The 27,850-nt window shown below is 39.8% G+C and overlaps 1 protein-coding gene across 1 annotated transcript in view; it reads left to right on the top strand.

The window, feature by feature from the left end:
• Positions 1–27,850, top strand: part of LOC126326121 (DNA-directed RNA polymerase, mitochondrial) — a 272,901-nt gene that overhangs the window by 71,923 nt on the left and 173,128 nt on the right. Inside the window, exon 10 of the mRNA XM_049995553.1 lies at positions 25,592–25,680. Coding sequence (XP_049851510.1) covers positions 25,592–25,680 — 89 coding nt within the window. The remainder of the gene's footprint in view (positions 1–25,591; positions 25,681–27,850) is intronic.

The raw sequence follows: 27,850 nt of genomic DNA, 5'->3' as shown, positions 1-27,850 counted from the left end.
AAGTCCCAGCTCTGGATCAACACTTAGGGTTCGAACATACCCGCTGGTACAAGCTGTAATCTAGCCCTCCCCCACACCGTTTGTTTATTGTCACTGACTTCATAATTAATTCTTTCGATAAGCTTTGAAAGGAGTAAGATTTGCAATAAACTTTTTACGTATCTTCTTTTCTTGTAGTTGACTCTTGTTCTTAATGTCTAGTGGCTGATTCTTGCAGCTGAAATTTTTGATATTATGTGTTATCATGGTTCTAATTGACATAAATAATGCTGAAGTATTGCCTGAGCTGTAATTTCAGTTTCTGTAATTTTTATTCTTTCACATTTTTCTATACCATGCTGTCTTTGCAATTTCTACTTCAACCAACCCAAAAATTCCATTGTTATTGCCAAAAGTTAAAACACATCCTATCACATCTGATGCATGCCCACTACTAATCCATTCTGCGGTACTAATAGTACTCCAAAGAGTTTACAAATTTTCTTGACAAATGTATCTCCACCAATTTATATCAATATTTTATAAATGAATCCAGAAGTAAAGATCATAAATATCGTCAGATTATGCCAGATATTTTGTAATTTAAAAAAAAAAAGGGTAATTTTAACTGTACGTAAAGAGCTAGTACACATTGATTGTAACAACTAAAATAAAGTAATTTCTTTTTATGGATTGTAGCCTGAAATATACCACGTCATGTACAAAATCACATGAAATTCATTTAGAAAAGTAGCTGAGGTAATATTAACCTGTTTAAAAAGTTGTGATTATTTTTGATATTGACTACTTCTGTTGAGGAAAAGTAATGCTAGAGTGTGTGTCCCTTTACAATATCCCCCTTACAAAATTTGGAAAATTGTGTTTACAATATTTTGCGACAGACTATAAGGTTTGTCAAATGGTGTACAAAATGATGCCAAAAGATATAGATGTATAGAAGCATCTGATACATAACATATTACTGAAAATATAACAAAAATATGTACTATACAAGTCACAATTTACACATATATCAAGACATTGCATTCAGATTTTCAGATCCGTTGAACATTCTGTCACAAGACAATTGATACAAAGTCAAAACTACAACATTACAACACTAAACTATAGAAATAAATACAGAGACAATCTAAATTACCCCAGAATGACAAACTGCAAGTTTACATCCATAAAATCACTCCTTCAAAATCTTCAAAAGGGAAGAGAAAAGAAATTCAGAGTCTAAGTGTACGACGAGTGAGCAGACTTGAAAAACTCACGACAACTGTTACAGACCAGAAGAATACACTCTGTCATGAGTAGGAATATAGCACAAACTCAATCAGTCATATAAATGAGAGTATTTAAGGATATGTTCACTCTTGAAAGGACAAGTAATGAAAAAAATATTAGGGCCTAAGCTTACAATGTGGGGACCGACCCATGAATCCAAAACACACAGGGTACAAACCAGGAAAAAATGTTTCACAGCAAAATGAATAAAGTTCACCATCAGATCAATAATTTCAATCATATGTAAAGAGTAATTATAAGAAGCATCTAGCCTCAATCAATGGTTGTACACTCTCCTTGGGTAAACACACACAGTTGCGATGACCAGGGGTACCCTAAACAAAGTTAAGCATAAGTTTGCCCACAACTCAAGATCCAGTCATTTGAATGAAGACATAATCGAGTAGATTGAGGACCAAAATCAGTGTAAGAAATCAGACATGTATACATTTTGTTATGTTGTTTATATAATGAATCTCTTCCACATTATTTGCTAAAGGTTCATACAAATTAACCTGCTTACATAGCAGTGTTGAAAATTCATTTACAATTGATTAAAAAAAAGTATTCGTTAAAAGTTACATAATGTATTGGGAAGGCAATCCTCCTACTTGAAAAAACATACATTTATGTGCAATAACACTGTCTTTGGCAGTCTTGCTAAGAATTTACAAATCTCAGTAACAATGCTGATATAGTTGACAGATGCTTGAGTACATTTCCCAGCACTTATGATCTCTTGGAAGTCGACTGGTCTAGGAGGGTACAGCCATATAGCAGTGTGGGATTGTATCCACCCACATCTCTCAGTTTCCTCCGTAGAGTTCTCATCACACACTCTGACAGATAGGTAACTTCCTGTCCAGCATTCACATTAAACCCTGAAACATTGTTTTATGTACTAAATATGCTATTCAATAGCTTCTTCACATCACACGGCGTATGCTTTCCCTACTTATAATCCAAAAACAAGTATGAAGGATTTACATCAAATGAGATTAAAAACTGTTCACATATGAAACTTAAATAAACAGAGCTAAGTGCAATGAAAGAAATGAACTAATAAGGTGATACACACATCTATACTAAGATACTATTTCTAATTTTTACTGTATAAATTGTGAACATTGTTCAAAATTGCAAAAGGATCCACTCATTTAGGCTCATGGCATATATGTATCAAATTGTAAAGCACAAATCTATTATAACCATGTGTCATAATATGATATTTAAACTCAGTCAATAGCTAAGACATAACTTTAAAAATCACATCATGTTAGATACTACATCCTGACAAACAAAACACAATTATTTAGTCTTATGAGTTTGCAAACATAGTGTGTATTTTCTTCTAGACTAGGGATCATTGTGCGTCCATGTTCTGTACTACAACTTAAGAGTACTTGACATTTTCATACTTGCTTTGCCTACAAGTAGCTCCTCTTATCTTTACACCTACAATGGGCATTAGCACAAAATTCATACTATACCTAATCTTGTCACCAAATTGTTCAGATATACTACAAATACGGCGACCTATGTCAAGCAAACAGTTCCCTTTCCACTGATCAATCTTAATGTAAGGACACCCAAAATCTGAATCATCGTCTCTGTTGTTAGACACTTCATGTGAAAGATCTCTTTCAATTTCATCAAATGCTACATGCACACTGTCTTTACAGGGTTTTATCAACTTAACTGGTATCATAGCATTGCTTTGGTTACTCATGTTGTCAGGTAAACATAGAATACAATGAATGGATTCCATAGTACAACTAACATCACTTATTAGAGAAGGATAACAAAATATATTACCATGAAAATTATGCTTTCTGCTTATATCTTATTTCACTTAATTCCACCAATGTGGATACAAATTTTGACTAAGAATGTCTAACTTATTCCAGAATCCACATTTATCTATGTTATCATCAATCTGGTTCCAAATAAACTTAAAAAAGTTTTCACCCTTGTTCTCTAGACTTACAGATAACTCACCTTTATTGTTTGGATCATTACTCTGCATGACATTAATGAAAAACTGCTTTGACTGGACTGATATTCCATGACTTTCACTCACCTCATCACGAACTTCATTATTCTTAAACTTCAGAAGTACTGATAAGCACACCATCACCGTCATAATCATAATCTTTCAAAATTACTTCAACAACAATATAATTAATAAGCTACCAGTCTCGAACTTACCAACCTCAGTTATTTCAAAGCTGTCATTCACATCTTCATCAAAAAAATCACCTAATTCAGATCCAATACAGTCATCACCTAATTTACATGCATCAAGAACACTGTTTTTTGACCAAGAGAAGAAATCATTAGTACACAGTACATCAAAATTCTCATTACTCTCACATTCTGGTTTGTGATTAGTATCTACATCACCATAATTAAACATAGTATCCTAAAACTTTTGATCAAAACATAAATGAGAAATCTGATGTTCCTTCTGTTTAACTTCAGATACCTGTGCTATATCATTAACACTGTTGTTATTGTCTTAATTGCAAGAGTAAATTAGGGGTCCTGTGCTTGTGTTTCCTTGCCCCAAAACTGTGGACTTTCATTGAGGTGGACTGCCATTTCCCTTGTAGCTACGTCTGTGATCGTTTCTATTAAATTGCTCATGGTTACCCTTATTATTCCTATCCTGCCGTTCAAAGTTTCTCTCTCTACTAACATTCTACTTCTTTCTACCACCATATCCAGCCTGTCAACATGTACTAAAAATTGTTGAAGAATGTCGTCACGTCCATGTACTAAATCCCACTGCAACCTTTCTGGTAATCTCCTTTTTAGTGCATCAATCAAGGTCATTTCATAAAATAGTTTGTCAAGATGTGTTGATTTTTTAAGTTGATTTTTACAGACTCTTTCGGAGAACTGTCCGTCAAGATGTGTTGATTTTGTAAGTTGATTTTTACAGACTCTTTCAGAGAACTGTCCCTATTCCTATAATTAGGACCATTCAGAAATTCACTTTTAGTTCTCCTCTGTCCGGCTTCTAACCAAAATTTATTTAAAAACCTTTTCACAAAACTTTGATATGCCTCGCACTGACTTAAATTTGAATTTACCCACGATAAAGCTTCGCCTTCAAGACATCTTTTAACAAATTTAGTCTTTTGATTGCCACTCATGCTTGACATGAAACTTTCTCTACAGTGGCACAGAAAATCCAATGGATGAAAATTGTCTGATGGAAATCTTTTAATTGGAGTGTTGGACCATGATATACCATTGTTGGAATACACATTTTTGTGAATGCAGTTTTCCTGGACTTTCTTGATCTAAAACAATAACATTAGCTTGCATATTGTTTTCACCATTTAAAATTTTTTGGTCTAAACTGGTAACATTTTGTTCCATTTTTTATGCTACAGCCTTCTCTTCAACTCTGATATCATTGACATTCTTCAACTGCCTTGGTGATTCGGTTATCAACTCATTTTCCACAACAATAAATTTATTTTCTAATACATCAGCTTTTTCATTCACACTTTTTAACTTCTCTGACAACCCATTTTTTAGCTCCGAACCTAATTACTACAATTATTTGGTATTGTACCCTATCCATTTTACTATTGTTTTCAGTTTTTAAGTCATTTAATTGTCCTTGTATGATGTAAATTTTTCGGTTAACTGATCATTAAATCCACTAAATTTTCTTGACAAATGAATTTTCACCCATTTATATAATTATTTTTGATTCCAGAAGTAAATATAATAAATATCGTCAGAGTGTGCAATTGATAATAGGAATTTTAAGTTTGCCAGATACCTTGTAATTTCAAATATTTCTTAAAAGGTAATTTTAACTGTACATACAGCGCTAGTACATATTGACTATAAAAAATGAAAATAAAGTAATTTCTTTTTAAGAATTTAAGTCTGAAATATACCACATTGTGTACAGAATCATATAAAATTCTTGAAGAAAAACAGCTTAGATAATATTAACCTGGCTAAAAAGCTGTAATTATTTTTTGTATCGACTACTTCTGTTGAGGAAAAGTAATGCTGGAGGAGGGTGTCCCTTTACAAGGCCTTGCCCAGGGAGTGATGATCGTGTGAGCTGCTACCTTCCCAAATTGCCGATTGGTTTCTCTGTCCGGTGTTCGGGAGGTGTGACCTGAGATGTAAACAATCACCTAAGGCGGGTGTGCCCCCTTGTGAAGGGGGACCCCAGTTGAAAGTAGCAAACCATCAGAGATGCTGGCAGTCATGGGGGATTTTCTTGCAATGAGCCAATCATCTTCACAATAAACATCTACAAATATAAACGAAATGAGGCTAACAATTCAAAGCCCTCCCGGCTGCACCACGGTTCCTCATGGTTTCCCATACCCAAGACAGTCAGTCCTTCACAATGGTAAGTCTGTTTATTATTCAGAAAGGTGTTGATGCAGTTGCCAGCCTGTTGAAAGCCTGCTCCCATTTACGGAATGGCACTTTGCTTTTGGAGACTACTTCTGTTTCTCAAGCACAATAACTGCTTTCTGCTTCACTTCTCCATGGTTATCCTGTTTGTGTTGGGGCCCATCAAACACTATGTTGTTATTTCCACTAGGCTGCTCGGCGGTCTGACCGACGACAAAATCCAAACATACCTCTCTGATTTGCTGTCATTGCCATCCATCAGGTGATGAAACAAGTTTATATCTCCTTAGTGCCCACATGCGCTCTTTTTCCCAGCTTTGATAGAGTGGTGTTTTTGTCCAAGATCAAAACAAGGTATGAGGCTCTCAATCTGACTGTACATTCCGAACCTGATGCACTGCCACCAGTGTCATCATTTCAACCACACTTCAAAATCTTGCAGACACCTGGCCAAATGTGTAACCTGTGGTAAGGATGTGCACGAGGGCAATTGTCCACAACCTTCTCTCTGGTGTAACAACTGCAGTGGCGACCATGCTGATTGCTCTCAAGATTGTTCCATGTATCTCGTTGAGCATTCTGTCCAGAAACTCTGGGTAAGGGAAAAACTTTCTTACACAGTCACTTGCAAGTTATTGGCTAGCCACAAACCCTGCGTCCTACCGTCTGCCACTTACAGTATTGTTCTTGCTACATCTCACTCTATGAAGAACATAGCCATGCAACCTCAAATTCATCTCTTGAGGTTTTGAAATCGCCCAGTGTCATGGTAGCATTGCAGTCCCCTCGTCCAGCTGAGCAACAGGCTATCAAACTCTTGCCTCACATGCGAAGTCACCAGCTACACAACCAGCAGGCTGGAAAGGACAGAAGGAATGCTCCCATGAAGAATTCTTGTGATCCTCCAGCCAACCAACATCTGAGTCTTCCTCTGCTAACCGGAAAGTCTCGAAAAAGTCCAACAAAGGCAAACAGTCTTCTCCTTCGATAACTCAAAGATCCCCTTTGACAGTATTGTCCTGTGATACCTTTGCCCGGCTGGCCTCCATGTTGCTGGTGCACACCACCAACTATTTTTGTGCGCTGAACTCCGCAGGCTGGCAGCAGAAGACAACGGACGCTTTTGTGTACCTCATGGAGCAGGATCCTCCTGCCTTGGTGCCCTGTAGCAGCGAGTTCGCAGGCTGGCACTCAGAAGCCGCTGAGGCGACACCAGTTCATTTTTTCCTTGTCATGACTCTCTTCGAAAGGAACATTCACGGCCTTCAATCCAACAAAGAGATTTTTTTTTAGAATTGCAGCATCCAGCTTCAGGAAGCAAAATTGCGTCTTCACAACCTCTTTGAGCATTCGCATTTCTTCCTGGTTTGTTTTGATCTTCCTCCCAATGTTGGCATTCTACCTCATGGGGGAGTCGTGCTGATCATACAGGATGCTGTTCATAGTCAACCCATCTCCTTGGCTACCCACCTTTGAGCTGGTACATTTCACCTTTTCCTTCCTCGCTTGACCTTTTTCCTTTGTACCATTTACATCCCTCTGCAATTCGACGTCACCAGGACTGACTTCCTCCAGCTTATTGCACAGCAACCTCACCCATTTCTGCTGCTTGGTGACTTTAACACTCACCATCCCATTTGGCGTTATCCCAGAACCTGTCAGAGAGGTGCCTTCTTGGTTGACCTTCAGTCAACTTAACCTTTTCTGCGTTTACACAGAAGCATCCACATTCCTCTCAGACTCCTCGCAGCACCTATTCCCATTTCGAGTAAAACAGAAGTGATTTCAGGCATTCCCCAAGGTAGTGTTACAGACCCTCTGCTGTCCCTTATCTATATAAACGATTTGGGAGACAATCTGAGCAGCCATCTTCTGTTGTTTGCAGATGACACTGTCATTTATCGACTAATAAAGTCATCAGAAGATCAAAACAAACTGCAAAATGATTTAGCGAAAATATCTGAATGGTGTGAAAAGTGGCAGTTAACCCTGAATAACGAAAAGTGTGAGGTCATCCACATGAGTGCGAAAAGGAACTCGTTAAACTTCAGTTACATGATAAATCAGTCCAATCTAAAAGCCGTAAATTCAACTAAATACCTAGGAATTACATTTACGGACAACTTAAATTGGAAAGAACACTTAGAAAATGTTGTGGGGAAGGCTAACAAAAGGCTGTGTTTTATTGGTAGGACACTTAGAAAATATAAAAGACCTACTAAGGAGACTGCCTACACTACGCATGTCCATCCTCGTTTAGAATACTGCTGTGTGGTATGGGATCCTTACCAGGTAGGACTGACAGAGTACATTGAAAAAGTTCAAAGAAAGGCAGCAAGTTTTGTATTATCGCGAAATATGGGTGAGTGTGTCACAGAAATGATACAGGTTTTGGGCTGGAAATCATTAAAAGAGAGGGATTTTTCGTTGCGATGGAATCTTCTCACAAAATTCCAATCACCAAATTTGTCCTCCAAATGTGAAACTATTTTGTTGACACCGACATACATAGGGTGGAACAATCACCATGATGAAATAAGGGAACTCAGGCCTCATATGGAAAGATATAGGCGTTCATTCCTTCCGCGGACTATACAAGATTGAAATAATTGAGAATTGTGAAGGTGGTTCAATGAACCCTCTGCCAGGCACTTAAATGTGATTTGCAGAGTATCCATGTAGATGTAGATGTAGACCTATCCGTCTGCACTGCTCGTCTTGCCCATTGTCTTGAGTGGTCCATTCTTTCTGTCATCTACTCGAGCGACCATTACGCATGTGCTATCCGTTTGCTGACTCCTAACAACTCCGTGCACACTCAAATTGCAGCTTACTAAGGCTGACTAGGGGCTTTTTTTAATGCTTCTTGGTGAACTTCGATGGAAACGATTTTCCCAGTTGTGATGGCTAGGTGGAATATGTTACAAACATTTTCCTTATTGTTGCAGAACGTTCCATTCGTCACACTTCCTCTTTAACAGGCCATGTCCCAGTTCCTTGGTGGACTGAGGTGTGCCACGATGCAATTCGCACATGGAGACATGCTCCCTGCATTTTTAACCATCATCCTATGTTGGAAAACGGCATTCATTGTAAACAGATGTGTGTCCAGTCTCGTTGCTAGCCGGATTTCATTCACTGGTTCTTTTAACAGTTCCACCTCCTCTTCTGTTGTGTGGGCTAACCTCCAATGGCTTTCTGGGACCAAGATCCATCCCCAGTTTCCAGCCTGACCGATTTGAATTGATTTTGGCAGGGAAGCTAAAGCAGCTTTGGTCTAACCAACTACTGCCCGCACCGAAACAGAGTTTATCGTACGGTATCGCTCCCTCTATAGCTAATAAAGCCAACCAAGGAGTCCCTTTACCAGTTCTTTGTTAGGCACAATTTCTTCAGGTCGAGTTGTCCTGAATTCTGTCTCTTGCTCTCCAATGCCGTGCATTCGAAGATTAGGTGTGATGCAGTTTCTTCACTCTCATCCTAGATCCTACATTTAGGGTCTTCTTCCGTTATACCCATTGTGTGTATGTAGGTGTTTTTTGAAATTCCCGTTTCCAGTCGTCAGTCCAACCATGAGTTTAATCTCTTTCCTGTTCAAGCCCAGGATTAGAGAGCTTCTTTTAAAACATGGCTTTGGCATCATTACCTTACCATGTTTTTGTTTATAGACCTTGGTCCAATGCTCTACATGCTGTCTTCTAAGCCAGTTCCATAGTTCTAGTTTGATCATAGCCGTGGTAATTTTCAGGACAGGTTCGAGTCCTATGAATTGTCTTTCCTCCATCCTGGCCAATCTGTCAGCTTGTTCATTGCCACTGATCCCTGAGTGGCTGGGGACCCACACTAGGTTTACCCTATTGCTTTCCCTTAGCTCCACCAGAGCCCTGTGACATTTTGCAGCTATCTTAGATCTTGTTGCAGGAGCTGTCAATGATTCAGGGCTGCCTGGCTGTCTGAATAGATGTAGATGCTACGGTCCTTGTAGCACCTATGCATATTCTTCTCCACACATGCCCTGATTGCAGTAATTTCAGCTTGGAATACGGAGGCTAATTTTCCTAGAGAGATGCCCTCCAGTCTTTGCTGTACCCCGTACTTTCTGACCCCAGGGCCTTGGTCTGATTTCGACCCATCAGTGAACCGGACAATGTCCCACTTACGGTGTTGAACTGTTTTTTCCCACTGCTCCCTGCTTTCAATTATTACATTGTAAGGCTTGTTGAAGCAGTTGAGAGTTATTATATAGTCAGCCATCATTTCCCCAGCCATTTCTTTATTTACCTCACTCAATATTTTAGTGTGTGATTCTGGATATCCTATTGAGATCCAGTTTTTACCAGTTTTCTGTGTGTGTGCACCAGCTGCTGTCTTCATCTACACCCAGAGGTGTAGTGGAGGCATGTCCAGTGTGGCTTCAATCCCAGCAGTTGGTGTGCTGCTAATTCCGCCTGTTATGGCTAAGCAGGTCAGTCTCTGCACCTTAGCAAGCTCCTTAGGTGCAACCTGCTGTTCCACCTTCTTCCACCACACTACGGCCCCTTAGGTCTCATCACCGTGGTCTGTATCCAGTGCATACCTCTGTTTTTTAGGCGCCAGGTTTTGCCACAAGCCCTTCTGATGCTCACTCAAGTACCTTTCGCCTTGGAGCATATGCTCTTAATGTGAGGGGTCCATGTTAGTTTCCCATCTAAGTTTATTCCTAGATATTTCACTATCCCCTTCACAGGTAGAGTTTCATCGAAAAGCTTTAGATTCCAACTTGAGTGTTGAATATGTTTCTTCGTGAATGGTACCACAGCAGTCTTCTTAAGATTGACCCTTAGATCATGTTTAATGCACCAGTCTTACACAATGTTCAGCACACCTTGTGCCATATTCCTAACTGTGGCAGTAAATTTGCCAAGTATTACTATGACAAGATCATCTGCATATCCTTGGCAAAAGCATTATCTGGAATTTAGTTCCTCAATGAGTTCGTTCACCACTAGATTCCACAGTAAAGGGGACAAAACGCCTCCTTCTGGACAAGTGTTGTGAATTACCATCTTTTCATTCATCATCATGGCCTCTACCTTCCTTCCACTAAGCATGGCCTTACCCCACCTACATATAGTGGTCCCTAGGTCACACACAGCCTCAGCTACTTCCTCAAATTCTACTGGATTCCTTTTCAAGGTTTTAATTTCCGATAAGCTTAAGTGAAGATCCCTCCTATGTGTCTTCCAGTCTGTTTTCTTGGGATTCCTATAGGCTGTGGGCCGTCTGATTCCTGTTTCAACCTTGAAATGAATTGTGGAGTATCAGACCATCTCTGTCAAATAACAACCGTAAAGTCAGGCATCAAATCATTCCCTAAACTAAAAGTCTACAAACGACATCTATCAGAAATCAAAATAAAATATTTTTCAAAAGAACTAGAAAAAACAAAGCTGGGATGAAGTGTATAAGGAAACCAATGTGAATATGAAATTCTCTAAATTCTCTTTATTGTTTAAATTGAACTTTGAAAAGGCATTTACAAAAGTATGCATATCTGTATCAACATCTCACAAAAACAGATGGATAACAGCAGGTATTAAGAAGTCCTCCCAAACACTTAAACACCTCAGTTCCATGAAAAAGATTCACAATGATGCAGAATTCTTAAATTTCTATCGTAGATACAAAAAGATCTATGGGAAGGTGCTGATAGCTGCAAAAAAGTCATTTAATGAAAAATAATAAATAATGCAGAGAATAAAAGCAAGGCAGTCTGGGATGTTATAAAAAAGGAAATGGGGAGAGGCAAACAAATGCAGAGTAACATACTGCTAAGGGAGGGGGATAAACGATCCACAACACTTAGCAAACTATGTAAATGAGCATTTTTCAAGTATTGCAGAGGAGTTGCAGCAAAAATTCCCCACAACAAATATAACACCTGTAAATAATGTTGCACTAAATACAATGATGTTACTTCCAACCACAGAGATTGAAGTCAATAAAACTGTTCAAAAACTAAAAAATAAAAAGTCAGTAGGCTTAGATGAAGTACCAATGTGTGTACTGAAACAGATTAGGGATTATACAAGGCCCCTTATCAAATATAATAAAGGAATCCTTCTCATCAAGGACATTTCCAGAGCAGTTAAAACCTTTGCTTAAGAAAGGTAATGCAGAAGACATTGAAAATTACTGGCCCCTTTCCCTGCTGTCAGCATTCTCAAAAATAATAGAAGCAATTATGAAACACAGATTAATGAATTGCTTGAATAAATAAGTGAATCACAGTCTGGTTTCCGAAGTGGCAAAAATACAGAGTCAGACATAGTAGAATTCACAGAAGTTGTACTTGATGCTCTTGATAAAGATGAGTGTGTCACAGGCATATTTTTGGATCTTTCCAAGGCATTTGATACAGTTGACCACGAGATTCTATTAAATAAATTAGGAGCATTAGTAATAAGAGGGGTAGCTAATGATTGGTTTCAATCATACCTAACAGATACGGTAGAGTAGAGATAACACATACTTCAAATAGATGTAAACATTTAGTAAACCACTTATCAGAACTGAAATACCTTAATATAGGGGTCCACAAGGTAGCATATTAGGACCAGTACTGTTCCTGATATACATCAATGACTTTCCCAGTAGTGTTACTCCTAGTGAAAAAATCCTCTTTGCTGATGACAGCAACATTATAGTCACTGAGAAAAAAAGAGAACTCCTTGCTGACAAAGCAAATGAAACTCTCAAGGAAGTTTATGATTGGTCAATAAGCAATAAAGTGACGTTGATCATATAATGCCAGTAATTTCAGTTTGAAGAGGAAAAATGACAATGTTGAATTAAATGTAGATGGCACCTCTATAGACTATGTAACAAATGCAAAATTTCTAGGAGTGAATATTGATTCTCAGTTGAAGTTGTGTGAACACACAAAGGTACTTGGAAACAGAATGTCATCAGCATGTTATGTCCTTAGAATTCTATCATCAGTGTGTAACATGCAGTGTCTTTTAGTTACATATTATTCATATGTACACCCAATTCTTAGCTATGGCATTCTTTTTTGGGGGAACAAATGGACACGATATGAACACAATTTTCAAACTCCAGAAAAGAGCCACAAGAATAATAGCCAAAAATACTAGTCAAGCTCATTGTAATGATCTGTTCAGAACGGTAGGGATTTTAACTGCTCCAAGTGAATACATTTACCAGTCAGCTGTACACACAAAAAATAACGTTGGTAATTACTGCACAAACAGCTCTGTCCATGGGCATGCAACAAGTGATAGACTCAACTTACATTTAGCAAGAAAAAATAAACACAAAACTCAAAACAACATTTTCTACCAAGGAGTAAAACTGTACAATAAATTACCAAAAGAGATTAAAAAATTGCAAAAATACACTTCTTTAAAAAGCCAGCTAAAAGGTACGCAATACATTTTATACATTGAAGGATTACTTAACTAAAACAGAGTAGGGGTTTCATAAAAAAATGTTATACAAATAAATAATAATAATGATTATAAAATATCCAGTATTGCACATAACACCTTATGTTTTTTTTTTCCATCTAGAAATACTTACCCCCAAACTATGCATAGCATAGTACTAATATCTCTTCCTCTTTCTGAGCTCAACATATCACTCATTATGGAAGGATGCTGACTCAGTTTTTCAGGATAGCAAATGGGAAGTTGTAGTACAGAAAATGGACCAGAGATCAAGAGTATGTGTGTGTGTGTGTGTGTGTGTGTGTGTGTGTGTGTGTGTGAGAGAGAGAGAGAGAGAGAGAGAGAGAGAGAGAGAGAGAGAGAGAGAGGGTGGGGGGGGGGGGGGGTGAGTGAGTGAGTGAGTGTCTAGTGAGTGAAACAATGTGTGTACCGTGTGTGCAGTGACTGATAGTGAGATATGAGTGAGCAATGTGGCATTACATTATTTAATAAGTTATTTGTAAAAAAAAGTATTGTATACCAGGTGTAAATCTAATGATGTCTCTAACTAGAAGTCTGTAAATATATGAATATAATAGAGGGAAACATTCCACGTGGGAAAAATATATCTAAAAACAAAGATGATGTGACTTACCAAACGAAAGTGCTGGCTGATAGATAGACACACAAACATACACACAAAATTCAAGCTTTCGCAACCAACGGTTGCTTCGTCAGGGAAGAGGGAAGGATATATGTGTGGATGGATATGTGTGTGTGTGCGCGCGAGTGTATACCCGTCCTTTGTTCCCCCTAAGGTAAGTCTTTCCACTCCCGGGATTCGAATGACTCCTTACCCTCTCCCTTAAAACTCACATCCTTTCATCTTTTCCTATCCTTCCCTCTTTCCTGATGAAGCAACCGTTGGTTGCGAAAGCTTGAATTTTGTGTGTATGTTTGTGTTTGTTTGTGTGTCTATCGATCTGCCAGCGCTTTCGTTTGGTAAGTCACATCATCTCTGTAAATATATGTGTATACGAATTAGCTTATTTTAAATTGATCTAAATTTGTATACACTTTGATATGTTCTATATCCTTGTACAAAGAGATCTACAGATGAATAAAGCTACTACTACTACTACTACTACTACTACTACTACTTTATAACATATGTGGTCCAATGAGGATGGCTGTAACACCACGGCATTGTTTGTCATAGCTGCCCATCATCATGGAACCAAAGGTTATGTCAATTACTTCTTCCCTTCTGCTATTCCTGAATGTAGGTTTGTCACCCCTATTCAGGACCTCGAAGTTGTTAGACAAGAGAAATTCAAGCTGGTACTCACCTCTACTGTCCTTGCTGCCCCAAGCTAAGTTGTGGGCATCGGCATCACACCCAATCAACAGTTGGTTGCCTTGCCGATGGCAAGCTTCTGTCAGTCTCTTCATCTTGAGAGGAGGAGGAGAGCTGTTTTCATAAGTAAGGTATGCTGAGGCCAAAACAATTTTCTTCATGATACCTTCCTCACGTTGCTGCATCCTGATGATCACCAGGTCTCTGGAACAGAAATCCATAATTGGCATGAAAGAAATTCCATTTCTTACACAGGTGCACGTTCTGGAGTTTCTTAGATTTGTAGCATAAATCAGTTATCTCCAGTGCTACCGAGGCCCAATGCACCCCCTTTATATAATTACGAATCTGGTATCAGGGCCACATCCACTTGCTGTCTCCCCAGGCAACGGCTGAGGATTGATTGATTGATTTGCAGTACCTCATGTATCTGTCTTGCTGCCATCATTGTCTTTGAGATCTCTGATTACCCTGACAGCGAACTGCGAGAACCCTAAAAACAATTTCAGGTCTTGCTCTTGCATCGCCTTCTCTCTGACCTCCACCACCAGGGTTCGTTCTTCCGGTACAACCTTCTGGTTGATTACCCTCCAATCCTGTGTTGAGACTTATGGGATTTGGACCCCTATTTTCTTGAACAGAGTCTTTGGAGAGACGTCCTTAAGGATCTTTGGTACCAATATTGATACCTTTGCAGTCTGAAGAATCTCAGCTGCTATCTTAACCAGCAGCTTCACGTCCTCCCACGGGGATATCGTGGGCACCTTGTCCTTGAGCCAGTCCACCGTATGCACCCTCTCACTGACAAAAATGAGGACACCACGAGGTAGATAAATCTTCCTAAAATTGGGTCCTGTCCCAGTATGCCCCTCCCCTCCCATGCAATCTTTTCAAAGAGAGCCATCTGTACGAGCTCCTTCTGCAAGGTGGTGCCTACTAGTGGATAGCCTTCTTCAATAACTGCCATCTTAAAAACTGACAATGCAGTACTATAGGTCTGTTTCCCTATTTCTTGCCTCGGCTTTTTCCTTGTGACCTGTCTTCGACGTTGTGGGGGGTCTTCATATCCCCTTCAACCTGAGCCAGTTTTTTCTTGGGGGTCTTGGGCTCAAGCCCTTTTAATTCCCTCCATTTTTGTTTGGGAAGCCATTCTCTTCCTTCCTTGTGTTTCTGTTCCCTGAGAAGTTTTCTCCTCTGGGCCCCAGACAAGGCTTTAATCGTGATGTGGTCCAACTTCTCAGTTACAATTCCCACTTCTTGCTCAGGCCTAGACCTGGATTCAGTAGTTGAAATGCATTCCATCGGTCCTGACCCTGATGTTTGGGTATCTGAGGTCTCAGTTCACTTTAATTTATTTTCGTCTGTCATGTCCATCTTGGTACCACGAGATTTTGGGGATCAACACGGTCCACACCATGGATACCCTGTCGTCTATAAGGCTGCTTACTCAGGGAGGTTGCCCAGTATCCCTGAGTCTCCGTTTGTGACACATCTTCCCATGTGCCACACACCCTTCGGCATAGATCACATCACACCTTGGGTTGGGGAAGGAAATTGGGTAAGGACTAGGTGTGGATAAGGAAGACAGGACATTGTGGGAAACTCTTAGTCTGATCCATCAGCTAAGGCCTTTCCTGCAGTAGGTCCTCTACCTTTGGCATAGCCCTCAGCTTCACACAGATATGCAAGCCTCTCCACCCGCACGAACAGTGCTTCACCAAGGTGGTATCTCCCAGAGAGGTTCCAGCCTGACAGCAGCAGAAGATGTCATCATGGACCCTATTGCTATCTCCAACACCTTGGGCCACCATTTTGCGGAAATTTTGAGCTCCTCCCACTGTCACCCAGCCTTTCTCCATTGGAAACGAGTGTAGAAGGCTCGGGCGATACCCTTCTCTTCTCAGAATCATGAGTGTTACAATGCCACCTTTACTATAGGGAGCTAGATCATGCAGTCACTTCATCCAGATCCTCAGCCCCAGGGCCAGACGCTGTTCGCATTCAGATTTTGCGGCATGTTTTGCTTGCAGGCAAGCACTTTCCACTTAATACATACAAACACATATGGGCAGAGGGCAAGCTTCCCAGATGCTGGCGTGAAGCCAGTGTCATAGCCATACCTAAGCCCAGTAATGACAAACACCTTCCTTCTAGCTACCGCTCCGTCTCTCTCACCAGCTGTGTTTGCAGGGTGATGGAATGTATGATTCATGCCCAGCTGGTATGGTGGCTCGAGTCTCACAATTTACTAACCACTGTACAACACGGATTTTGAGCACGTCTTTCTGCAGTTGACTATCTTGTTACTTTGTCCACCCATATCATGAATTGTTTTCTGTGGAAATCCCAGACTGTGGCCTTGTTTTTTTGATTTGGGGAAAGCCTAAGACACCTGCTGGAGGACTGGTATCCTCCATACTCCCTAATGTGGGGCTTCCATGGCCGCCTGCCATGTTTCCTTGAGGAATTTTTAAAAGACCCAGTTTTCAATGTATGTGTGGGTACTGCCTTGTTGGACACTTTTATCCATGAAAACAGTGTGCCTCAGGGATCCATCCTGAGTGTCATCCTCTGCTATCGCCATTAACCCTATAATGGCCTGTCTCCCTCCAGGTATCACGGGCTCCCTTTTTGTTCATGATTTTGCCCTCTATTACAGTTCTTCATAGACCTGTGGCATTGAGCATCTTCTTCAATGAAGTCTCGATCATCTTTACTCATGCAGCATAGACAATGGCTTTCGTTTTTCCACTGAGAAAACTGTTTGTACGAGATGTGACTGGAAAGTTTTAAGAATGGGCTTGTAATTGTACAATGGCGGTACTTACATGCTACTGTAATGCATCTCCTTCAAAATAGTCCCCTTCTGACTGAACACACAGACTCCAGTGGTGTTTCCACTTTTGGAAACATTCCTGGAATTTTTTTTTTTTTTTTTTTTTTTTTTGTAGTGTGTTAAGGACGCCCTCCGTATTTGCCTGGATGTCTTTTATCGAGTCAAATCACTTAGCTTTCAGTGAAATTTTCAATTTAGGGAACAGGTAGAAGCCCGCGGGGGCCAAATCAGGGGAATATGGCAGTTGTGGAAGCACAGGAATTTTGAATTCAGTCAAAAATGGAGAAGACATGATGAGCCGGAGCCATGTCATGGTGTAGCACCTAACTCCTGTCCTTCCACAATGCAGGCCTTTTCGCACAAAAGCCCAAGGACACATTTGTAGTATTCGTGGTTAATTGTCTGTCCTCTAGGGGTAAACTCATGATGCACAATACTGGTAGAATCGGAAAAAATCATAAACATTGTCTTCACGTTCGACCGACTTTGCCGTGCTTTTTTTGGTTGTGGTGAACCTGGAGACTTCCACCAGGAAGACTGCACTTTGTTATTTAACAAATGTGGGTCATTCTTTGTCCTATTAATCGGTTCTTGGCACACTACAAGTCGGTTTTGTACGTGGTCACTTGGCAACACTATTGGAATGAATTTTGCGGACACTCAACGCATTTTCACATCTTCTGTCAAAATTGACAGTGCTGCATAGAAACTTAAATTAAGTTCATCACCCATCTCCCTAATTGTAAATCAATGATCAGAGCGCATTAAGTTGTGAACTTTCACAACATTTTCATTCATTTTTGAGGTGGAAGGATAGCCGGACCATGGTTCGTCTCCACATGATTCGTGGCCATTTTTAAATCTATTGAACCAGACAAAACCATTTGACTGGCTCATACAGTTATCTCCAAAAGCTGTTTTTAATAGTTCATAAGTCTCAGAAGCTGATTTCCCAGTTTTAAAACAAAATTTCACACAAACTCGTTGCTCTGTTTTTATGTCCATTTTCACACAGACAGGACCTGCCACAAGCCCTAGCAGACCTGCACTCAACCAGCTGTCACAATGACCTAAATAAAGGAAATGCAGTTTCCTGTCACAGGACGTTCAAGGACAAGGCAATGACTCACTCCCCACCCTCCGTGTATCTGCCCGCCAAACCAGTAAGCAGTAGTGGATCCATTCTTAAAAACTTCCCAATCACACCTCATATGAACTTCTGGCCATGCAATTGGTTTCTCCCACCATATCTACTTCTTGGACCTGTTACTGTTCCATTCATTGAAACTACGAAATTCCTGAGACTCCTGCTCGATAGGAAACACCCTTGGTCCTCCCACATGTTTTACCCAGCAGCCCCCTGTACATGGTCCCTCAATGTCCTATGTGTCCTCAATGACACTTCCTGGGGGTGCAGCTCGACCCACCTTCCACTGTTTGTACCACTTCCTTGTGCTTTTGAAACTAGACTATGGGTGATTTGTTTATGCATCTGTTTGTTCATGCATGTGCACATCCGTGCCTCTTATGCCGTCTCAATACTATTGACCATCATGGCATCTGGTGGCCACTGGCACTTTTACACTAGCCCAGTTGAGAGTCTGTATGGAGAAGCTGCCGAACTACCGCTGTCCTGCTGCTGTGACTTCCTCCTCAGCAGATATGGATGCCGTTTGTCTGCCGTGCATGGCCACCCATCCTATGCCTCTGTGCACTGTAGACTGTCCATCCCTTAAAGCAACAGGTCCAGGAAAGCTTTCATTTGCTCACTCTATGTGAGCTCTTGGTCATGTCTGTCTGACAGGAAACGAGGCTGCTGAAGCTGCTGTCAGGCTGCAGTTCTCGTACCTTAGCCCACTTGTTCTTACATTCCCTCTTATGATCTCTGTGTTGCCATCTGTCAGGAGGTGGTGTGACTTTGGCATCACCACTGGTCCTCCCTTCATGGGAATAAGCTCTAGGTTATTATGCCTCTCCTAGCGGCTTGGATGACCTCCTCTCACTCCTCCCGCCATGAGGAGGTTATTTTAATGAAGTTGCTTATTGGGCACTGCCTTTTTAGACGTCACTAGTTGTTAAGTTGCACTCCTCCACCGCTTTGTGCACATTGTGCCCGACATTTAGCTGTTTGCCATTTCCTGACGGAATACCCTTTCTTTGATCAGTTATGTTTCTGTTTGCGTTTGCTGTCTGAGTCATTGGTTGTTTTAGCAAACAATGCATGGACTGTTGACCGGTTTTTACTTTTTATTCATTGTAGCAGTATGGCAAATTTTCAGTTCTGGACCTACGTTTCTCTATTGCATATTTTATAGACCTTTCTCCACGTTCCTGTTGTTAGATGTCTCCTCTTCTGTCATTGGGGATTGACATGTACTTGTTTTTAACTCCTCTCTTTGTCTTCGTGTTTCACACTTTTGACATGTGCGCATATGACCCTAGTTGTTATTGTGCCCTAAAGCAATAAAAAACAGAAGGGGGGAGAAATACAGAAGTCCTTACATTTTTTTGTCAACTTATGTCTGTACCTTACCCATGAGATCTCAAAATTTGTCAGGGAAAGATGCTAAAACTTGTCTGGAAAGCCGGGAAATATCAGGAAACTTCACTTGGGGAAACTTGTGGCAACCCTGGTGTAAGAATCAACATGGATTTAGGAAAAAAATATTGTGTGCAACTCGGCTCGCTGTGTTTGCCCATCTGACTTTGAAGGATTTAAATTACAGTACAGATGTTGGTGTTGATGTCGTGTTCCTTGACTTCCAGAAGCCATTCAGTATAGTTCCACATTAACTACTGAACAAAATATGAGATTACAGAATGTCAGAGGAGTACTCTGACTGGACTGAGGACTGTTTAGTGGATGGAACTCAACCTGTCATTTTTAATGGTACAAAACTGTCAGGTGTAAAAGTATACAGGGTGAGCACAAAGTCTTGCTCTGATTATAACAATTTATTACAGAATAACCGTTTGACATAACAATTTACATTCGATGCCATTACATAGGTTAGTGCTACTAATTTTTTTTTAGACCCTTGGTAGCTCGGAGAATGTCGAGGCGGTATTCCAATTCTCGCCAGGTGTTTTGTAACATGTTCTGTCACAGTACCCACAGCAGCTTGTATCCTATCCTCCAGTTCACAGTTCGTTGATGTCAGCAACTGGTGTGACGAAGACTCTGTCTTGATATAGCCCCATAAAATAAAAGTCAAGGAGCAAAATGTCTGGAAATTAGGGTGGCCAGGGTGTTGGACCGTTCCTTTCAATCCACTGATCCAGAAATATTTCACCCAGGAAATCACGCACTATCAGAGCCCAGTGAGGGGAGGGGGGGGGGGGGGGGATTCACTCCATCTTGCTGGAAAATTATCCATGGTTGATATTCTTCTAAGTGTGTGGCAATGAACTGTTGCAAAACGTCAAAGTAAATGTTAGTGGTAATGGATTTTTTCATGAAGAAATATGGTCCAAAAACTTTGTTATGCATGAGGCCGCATTTACTTTTTCGCTGTCTTGCTGTAACTGTACAGTAGCTTGTGGAGACTCTGAACCCCATGTACGGATATTATGCCTCTTTACCATTACACTGACATGAAAGGTGGATTCATCAGTAAAGCATATGCGACTTAAGTAATCGTTAGTGCTATCAATCATGTTGAGAATCTCAGTTCCAAATTCAGCACGTGTCAGCAAATCATTCGGTTGCAAGGCCTGCACGGTTTGCACTTTGTAAGCATGCAACCTAAGCCTTTCATGAAGAATCTTCATCACCCTTGCTTGCGGTATTTGAAGTTCACGTGATGTTTGACGAGTTGATTTAGATGGACTCCATTGAAACAATTGCTGAGCACTATCAACAGCTGCATCACTCACACGGAACCTGCCACTTTGAGGGTGATCTTCAATGCTGCCTGTTTCATTAAACTTTGCATACCATCGCTGTATTGATTTAACGTCAGGAGGGCTGTGTCCATAAGAACCCCGAAATTTACACTGAACACAGATGGGTGATTTCATTTCATGAAACCAAAGCACACATTGTACTTTCTTCTGCTTTGATGCTATTTCACCAACAACTAACGTGACCTAACAGACCACATCGGTGATGTGAAGCACTAGTGCCATCTATTGGTCACAACAACTAGTAACACTAACCTATGTAACTGTGTCAAATGTAACTTATTATGTCAAACAGTTATTCTGTTATACATTTTTATAGTCAGAGCAAGACTTTGTGCTCACCCTGTACATATATAAATCATCTGGTGGGCAATGAAGGAAGCTCCATGAGACTCGAGATGATGCTGTCATACATAGCCAAGTAGAGTTGCCAGAAATCTTTATTGAAATACAGCGAGACCTGTGTAGGATTAGGCTGGGATTGGCAGTTGAGTCCCAGCATAAATAAATTTAATGTATTGCACATAAATATATGGAAAGATATTACTGTTTGATTACACAGTCACTGTAAATAGTAACAACCACATAATATATACAATTCTGTGGAGCAGCCTAAAGTGAAACCATTAGATAAAAGTTTTAGGAAAAGCAGACGCCAGGCTGAGATTCACAGGAAGAATCTTAAGGAAATATAAAATCAAGCAATAGAAAATCCAGGATAACTTAATCATGAAATTATGGAATTTGCCAATTATCTGACTCCTCCATGTATAAACTCTGCCAGAGTGATCCCATTCCAGAAGTCCAACACAAGATCTAATCCTTGCTTAAAGCCTTGGCTCTTCCCTGAAACATCTCCCTTGAATCCATTTCCCACCTCACCGCTATGTCACTTCACACACCCACATCCTACATGCACCCTAAAATCCACATACCTAGCAATTCTGGGGACCCCATTGTGGCTGGTTACTGTCCCCCTCCCCCCAAGAAAGAATTTCAGCTCTCATTGACCAACACCTCCAACCAGTTGCCCTTAATCTAGCCTTCCATGTCAAAGACACCAACCACTTCCTTCACTGACTCTCCACCATCGTCATCCCCTTACCTCCTGGATCCCTACTCATCACTGTTGGCATCACCTCCCTATACACCTACACCCCTCATGCCCATGGTCCTACCGCTATTGAATACTACCTTTCCTAACGTCTTCAGACTACAAACCCACTACCTCATTCCTCATACACTTTACTAACTTTATCCTAATCCACATCTACTTCTCATTGATGGAAGGTATGTAAACAAATCTATGGCACAGCCTTGGGGACTCTTTTATGCCATGTATAGGAGACTTTCCTAGCTCCCAAAACACCAAAGACTTAGTCAGTTCAGGTTGATTGATGATATCTTCATGATCTGGACTCTAGGCCAACACACCCTATCTTCATTCCTTCACAACCTTGACAACTTCTCTCCCTTCCACTTCATGTGATTCTCCTCAACCCAGCATGCCACCTTCCTAGATGCTGACCACCTCCTCTCTTATGTCTCCATCTGCACCTCTGTGCCCACATTAAACCCACCAACCACACCTGCATTTTGACAGCTGTCATCCCTTTCCCACCAAAGAATCTCTCCCCTACAGCATAGTAACCCGAGGATATCGTATTTGCAGTGACAAAACTCCCTTGCTCAGTATGCTGAGAGTCTCACCAAAGCCTTGACTGACATGCACTATCACACATACCTAGTCCACAAACAGATATCACTTGCCATTTCCCCTTACACTCCCAATTCTCCCACCACCCCTAAGAATCTGCCACAAACGAGTGTCCACTTCATATCCTAGTACCTCCCCAGACTGTCACAACTGAATGATATCCTTTGTTAGGGCTTTGATTATCTATCATCATGCTCTGAAATGAGGGACATCCTACTCGAGATACTTACCAACCCTCCTGAAGTGGTGTTCTGTCTCCCACCCAACCTTGACATCATCCTAGCCCATCTCTATGCCACTTCCAATCCCAACCCTTTGTCACAAGTATCACAACCCTGTGGAAGACCCAGGTGCAAAACCTGGCCAATCCACCCAACCAGCACTCACTATTCCAGTCCTGTCACAGTGTTATCCTACCCCATCAGGGCCAGGCCACCTATGAAAGCAGCCATGTCATTTACCACATCTGTTGCAAGCATTATGCAGCTTTTTATATTTGTACAGCTACCAGTCAGCTGTCCGCCAGTTGAAATGGTCACTGCCAAACTGTTGCCGAGAGCAAAGTAGACCAACCTGCAGCACAACATGCAACTGAACATATCACACTTGATTTCAATGGCTGCTTCACTACCCAAGCAAGCCATCTGGATCTTTCCCAACACCACCAGCTTTTCTGAACTGCTCTGATTGGCAATCCAGTCCCTCCACCAGACAGCCTTCATCTCCCTCCCCTTCCGTGCATTACTATCCCCCCCCCCCCCCCTCCCTCACTCCTCTAGATTGCTGCTGGCATCCCACATGATAGTTGCATTCTGGCCCAAGCTACCAGAGTTGGTGCTTGTGTGTGTGAATGGAGTATGTCTCTCTTTTACTGCTGAAGGCTGTGGCTGAAAGTTATATGTAAGAGTCTTTTAATTGTGCCTGTCTGCAACTTGACATTTGACTGTCTTCTTGGCGGTAACTAGCACTCTGTCTTTTCCTATATTGTTAATTTTATGAAAAGGATAGACTGTTAATGGAGATTTTGAGTCATGGGCAGGCACAACAAAAAGACTTATAAACAAGTAATATGTCTAAGTCAAAAGAAGGCATTTTGGCTGAAAGGTTACTTTTTTAGCATAATTTTTTTGTGCCAGTCTGTGACTTAAGAAAATGTAATTCAGCTGCAAAAGATTCTTACCAGCTAGGATTAATTATAGGATGTATAGATAATCCAAATAAAAGCAACACATTTTGTCATGGGTTTATGTAGCAAGTGCAAGGACGTTATGGAGATGCCCATCAAATTCCAGCAGCAGATGGTGCAAGAGGAGATTTCTGCATCTTCGATGGCATTACTCTTAAAATTCTGAGAGTGTAAATTCCCAAAAGGGCATAACAACAATTAGTTTTCCTACATTGATCCCATGAAATGACCATCATGGAAGAAATCAGAGAAAGAGTGCACCTGCAGGCTTAGGAAAAATGATTTTTCCCATGCACCATCTGTAAATTGAAGAGAAGAGGGGGGGGGGGGGGGGGAGAAATGATAGTGATGCCAGAAGTATACCCATCCATACACTGCAAGGCAATTTGTGGAGTGTAGATATAGGTGTAATGCACAGCATTTATTATTCAACTCCCCATTAAGAATGTTGTACAACCTCACTGGAAATCCTAAAGATATAAAACAAAACCACGAACCTGACCGGATTATCCCTTTCAGTTTAACTCTTATCAAAGGTATTATTATTGTAATTATTAATCTACTTTAATTCCTGGAATGTGTACACCAGTCAATATAAATAAAAAATCACATTACTGTACCACCTAGAATGAATTAACTTTGATCATTCAGAAGCTGTGTTGTCTTAACATTTTATGGGAACATTTAAAATGTGCAGAAATACTGAAAGTAATTTAAAATAACAAGGCATAATAATGTAAAAAAGACATAAACCATTTGTTTCAAATAAATAAACAGATAGAATTTAAAGTGAAAATGATAAAACCATAATTCCACCTCGGCTGCAGTCAAGTAATGTAGTCTATTATTTTTATATAATTTAAATTGTATGATGATAAAATAGTTCATGGTTCTGCATAAAACTTCAGATTATCAAATAATTAGTAGTCTAGTATACTAAAAAAATTATAATTTATTTGTATAAACTAACCACAAAAGTCACAGCACTTCGGTCACCAAAATTACTTACTTAGTGTTTGCATTGTTGTACTTTGCAGTTTAATTATGTGTTCACTACCATAATTATATTATTATGGACTGCAACACAGCTGTTCATATATCCAAATAAATAACATTAACCTCAGTGGAATGTCTTAATTACACTGGAATTATGAAACTACATTTCAGTTAGCACCTAATACATAGTATTGTACTGCACATTTAATGGTAAATGAAATGAAAACCATACATGCCCAAATACTATCCACTTAATTGTGTTATTGGTGAGGCATTGACTGTCCCGTTTCATCACCACCACCACCACCACAAAAATATTGTTATTATTATTATTATATTAATAATAATAATAATAATAATAATAATAATAATAATAATAATAATAATAATATTACTCTTACTATCATCATCATCACTATCAAAATAGAATTTTATGATGAGACATCAGTGTGACAAGTATGAGACATTGTTTATTCATGTAATTTTCAATTTCTTATAGGAAATTCGGAAGCTTGCTGAAGGATCTGAGACCTTCAGTCCTACACTGAGTGTTTTGCATAAAGGTATTGCGCAGCAAGTGCGAGCAAGGTACAGTAAATTATTTTCTTCTGCAAGCTGTTTTACCAAAAATGTGTAATAGTGAAATTAGTTGTAATTATAATTTTAGACACCATTATTTGTTAACAGCAGAAACTAGGATATAGTTCTTATTTAGGATACAGGATGAAAGAGCAAGAGTGGAGAAGATGCAGAAATACAGCATAGGTCTGGACCTTCATGGGTTGTGTGTGAGAGCTCTTTGGTTAGTTTAGGATTTAATTTGAGATTTAAAGTAAATTCAGATAGCTCAGTTGCTGCAACATGCCTAAAAGAATCCAAACATTTGGATTGAGGCTGAAATCTTACATGCAGCTCTAATCTGTCGTCAGAAGGTGTATTTAAATTCAGTTGAAGAGGAAGATATTTTATTTAAGAAGTTGAAACAATTAACTTGAGCAATAGCTGTGAAACGTAAGGTTGTACTTTCTAGAAATGACCATTACAAAAGAAAGCTGTTCATAGTATGAAAATGTGAATGGAAATATCACATTTCAGGATTCTACACATCATCCTTCAGAAGTAAGAAAGAAAGGAAGACTTACAGAAAAATGAAGAAATGTGATATTTATGACCATAGATTAAGCGCAGTATAAAAGTCAAAGGGAGGAAAGGACAGAGACTTCTAGTTTCATTTTAAATTTCCATACCCTTACATAATATTTGCTGAACATCCGTTTGTAGATACTAACACCCAAAATGTTCAATCATATAACTTCTGTCAGCTTTATCACGATTCCAGGTTTTTTTGCAAATATGTACAATGTTCATATTTGAAAAAAACTGGAATATACATTGTACATTCACCTCTTGCTACCCTTGTTTGTTGACTCAAGTATAAAACCGTAAATTAGAAGATTTAATGCTAATTTTTCTTCGGTTCTGTGTATGTGTCAAATAGGTTGTCCCACTGTACGTTGTACATTACACTGTCCTCAGCCACCACCACCAGAAGCAAAGAGCAAGTATAACAGTTTTTTTCTATGTGTTTAGTAATAATTTTAGTGTGAACAGGATACTAAAATTATCACCAGTGGATAGATTGAACATCATCTTTTATATTGTGGCATATGACAATGTCATACAGTGTCCAAAGCCAAGTAGATACTTTTTTGTATTTTTATTTATGTAGGCTGTTGTAACTGACTGGTCTGTAGCATAGCCCTAGTTGTAGATTGGGTTGAAAGGCTACAGTTTCTTTGTTCTTATGAAGCAAGCAAATGACAGAGTTACTGGTAAGGTTGAAAGGTGACAGTTTGGTTCTGGGTTAGCTAAGTCAATGAACGTGATTCATGGGAACTACCATAATTCTCATTGTGACTCATGTTTTATGTGCATTGCATTTTTGTCAGTTCTTACCTTCTGTCATGTTGATGGCACCTTGGGTGGTGGCGGCATGTTCAATATTCCCACACCTGGTGCATAGGACAGAATTACATTTTAACCATGCAACAGAAAAAGATGGTTTTGGAATTGAGTATTACATAGTGGGTCATTTGCAAGTTGTGAACTGATTACAGAAAGGAGCAGTAAGGTTGAATTACTGCTCTGTGTTTGGGAGTCATAGATTTTGAGCAAGATTTTGTACTCATTTCTCAGGAATCTGATATCCTAAGGCATTGGTTCAACCTGAAGAATATAGACATTGTTAAAAGAAGGTGACTTTTGCACGTTTGTTGTAATCATTTTATTTCATTATTACAGTAAAAATGGAATTGGCGACCTTCTTTTAGAAAATTTGTTGCTATGAAGAAAAATATACATTGCTGCTGCAACTAATATTAGGCTTCATCAAGAAGGTAATTCAGATTGAAAAAGGAGTCAGTTGCTGGGATTCCATTTCAAGGAAACTACTCTCATTGACAAATAGAGGAAATTTTTAGATCCTTATATTCAGAATACAAAAAGGAATATGCCTTAATGGAACATACCAGAACCACCTTACTCTTGCTGAAGACATCTTACTGAGGAGATTTGAACTAACAAACCATTAACTGTATTTGATTAACATTCCATTATGCTACCTACTGCACTACTGTTTGCCTCTAGTGCAGATGAGCTTCATCTGTTAATTGAAAAATTTAATACACCATGTTTGAAAGTTTACCGTCGGTGTGTATTGCAAATTTTAACTCACGGCATTGAGAGGAGAACTTTTATT

The sequence above is a fragment of the Schistocerca gregaria genome, chromosome 2 (assembly GCF_023897955.1).
Source record: "Schistocerca gregaria isolate iqSchGreg1 chromosome 2, iqSchGreg1.2, whole genome shotgun sequence".
Lineage (NCBI taxonomy): Eukaryota > Metazoa > Arthropoda > Insecta > Orthoptera > Acrididae > Schistocerca > Schistocerca gregaria.
Note: the sequence above shows the minus strand (reverse complement) of the source record. Positions and strands in the feature narration are given on the sequence as shown.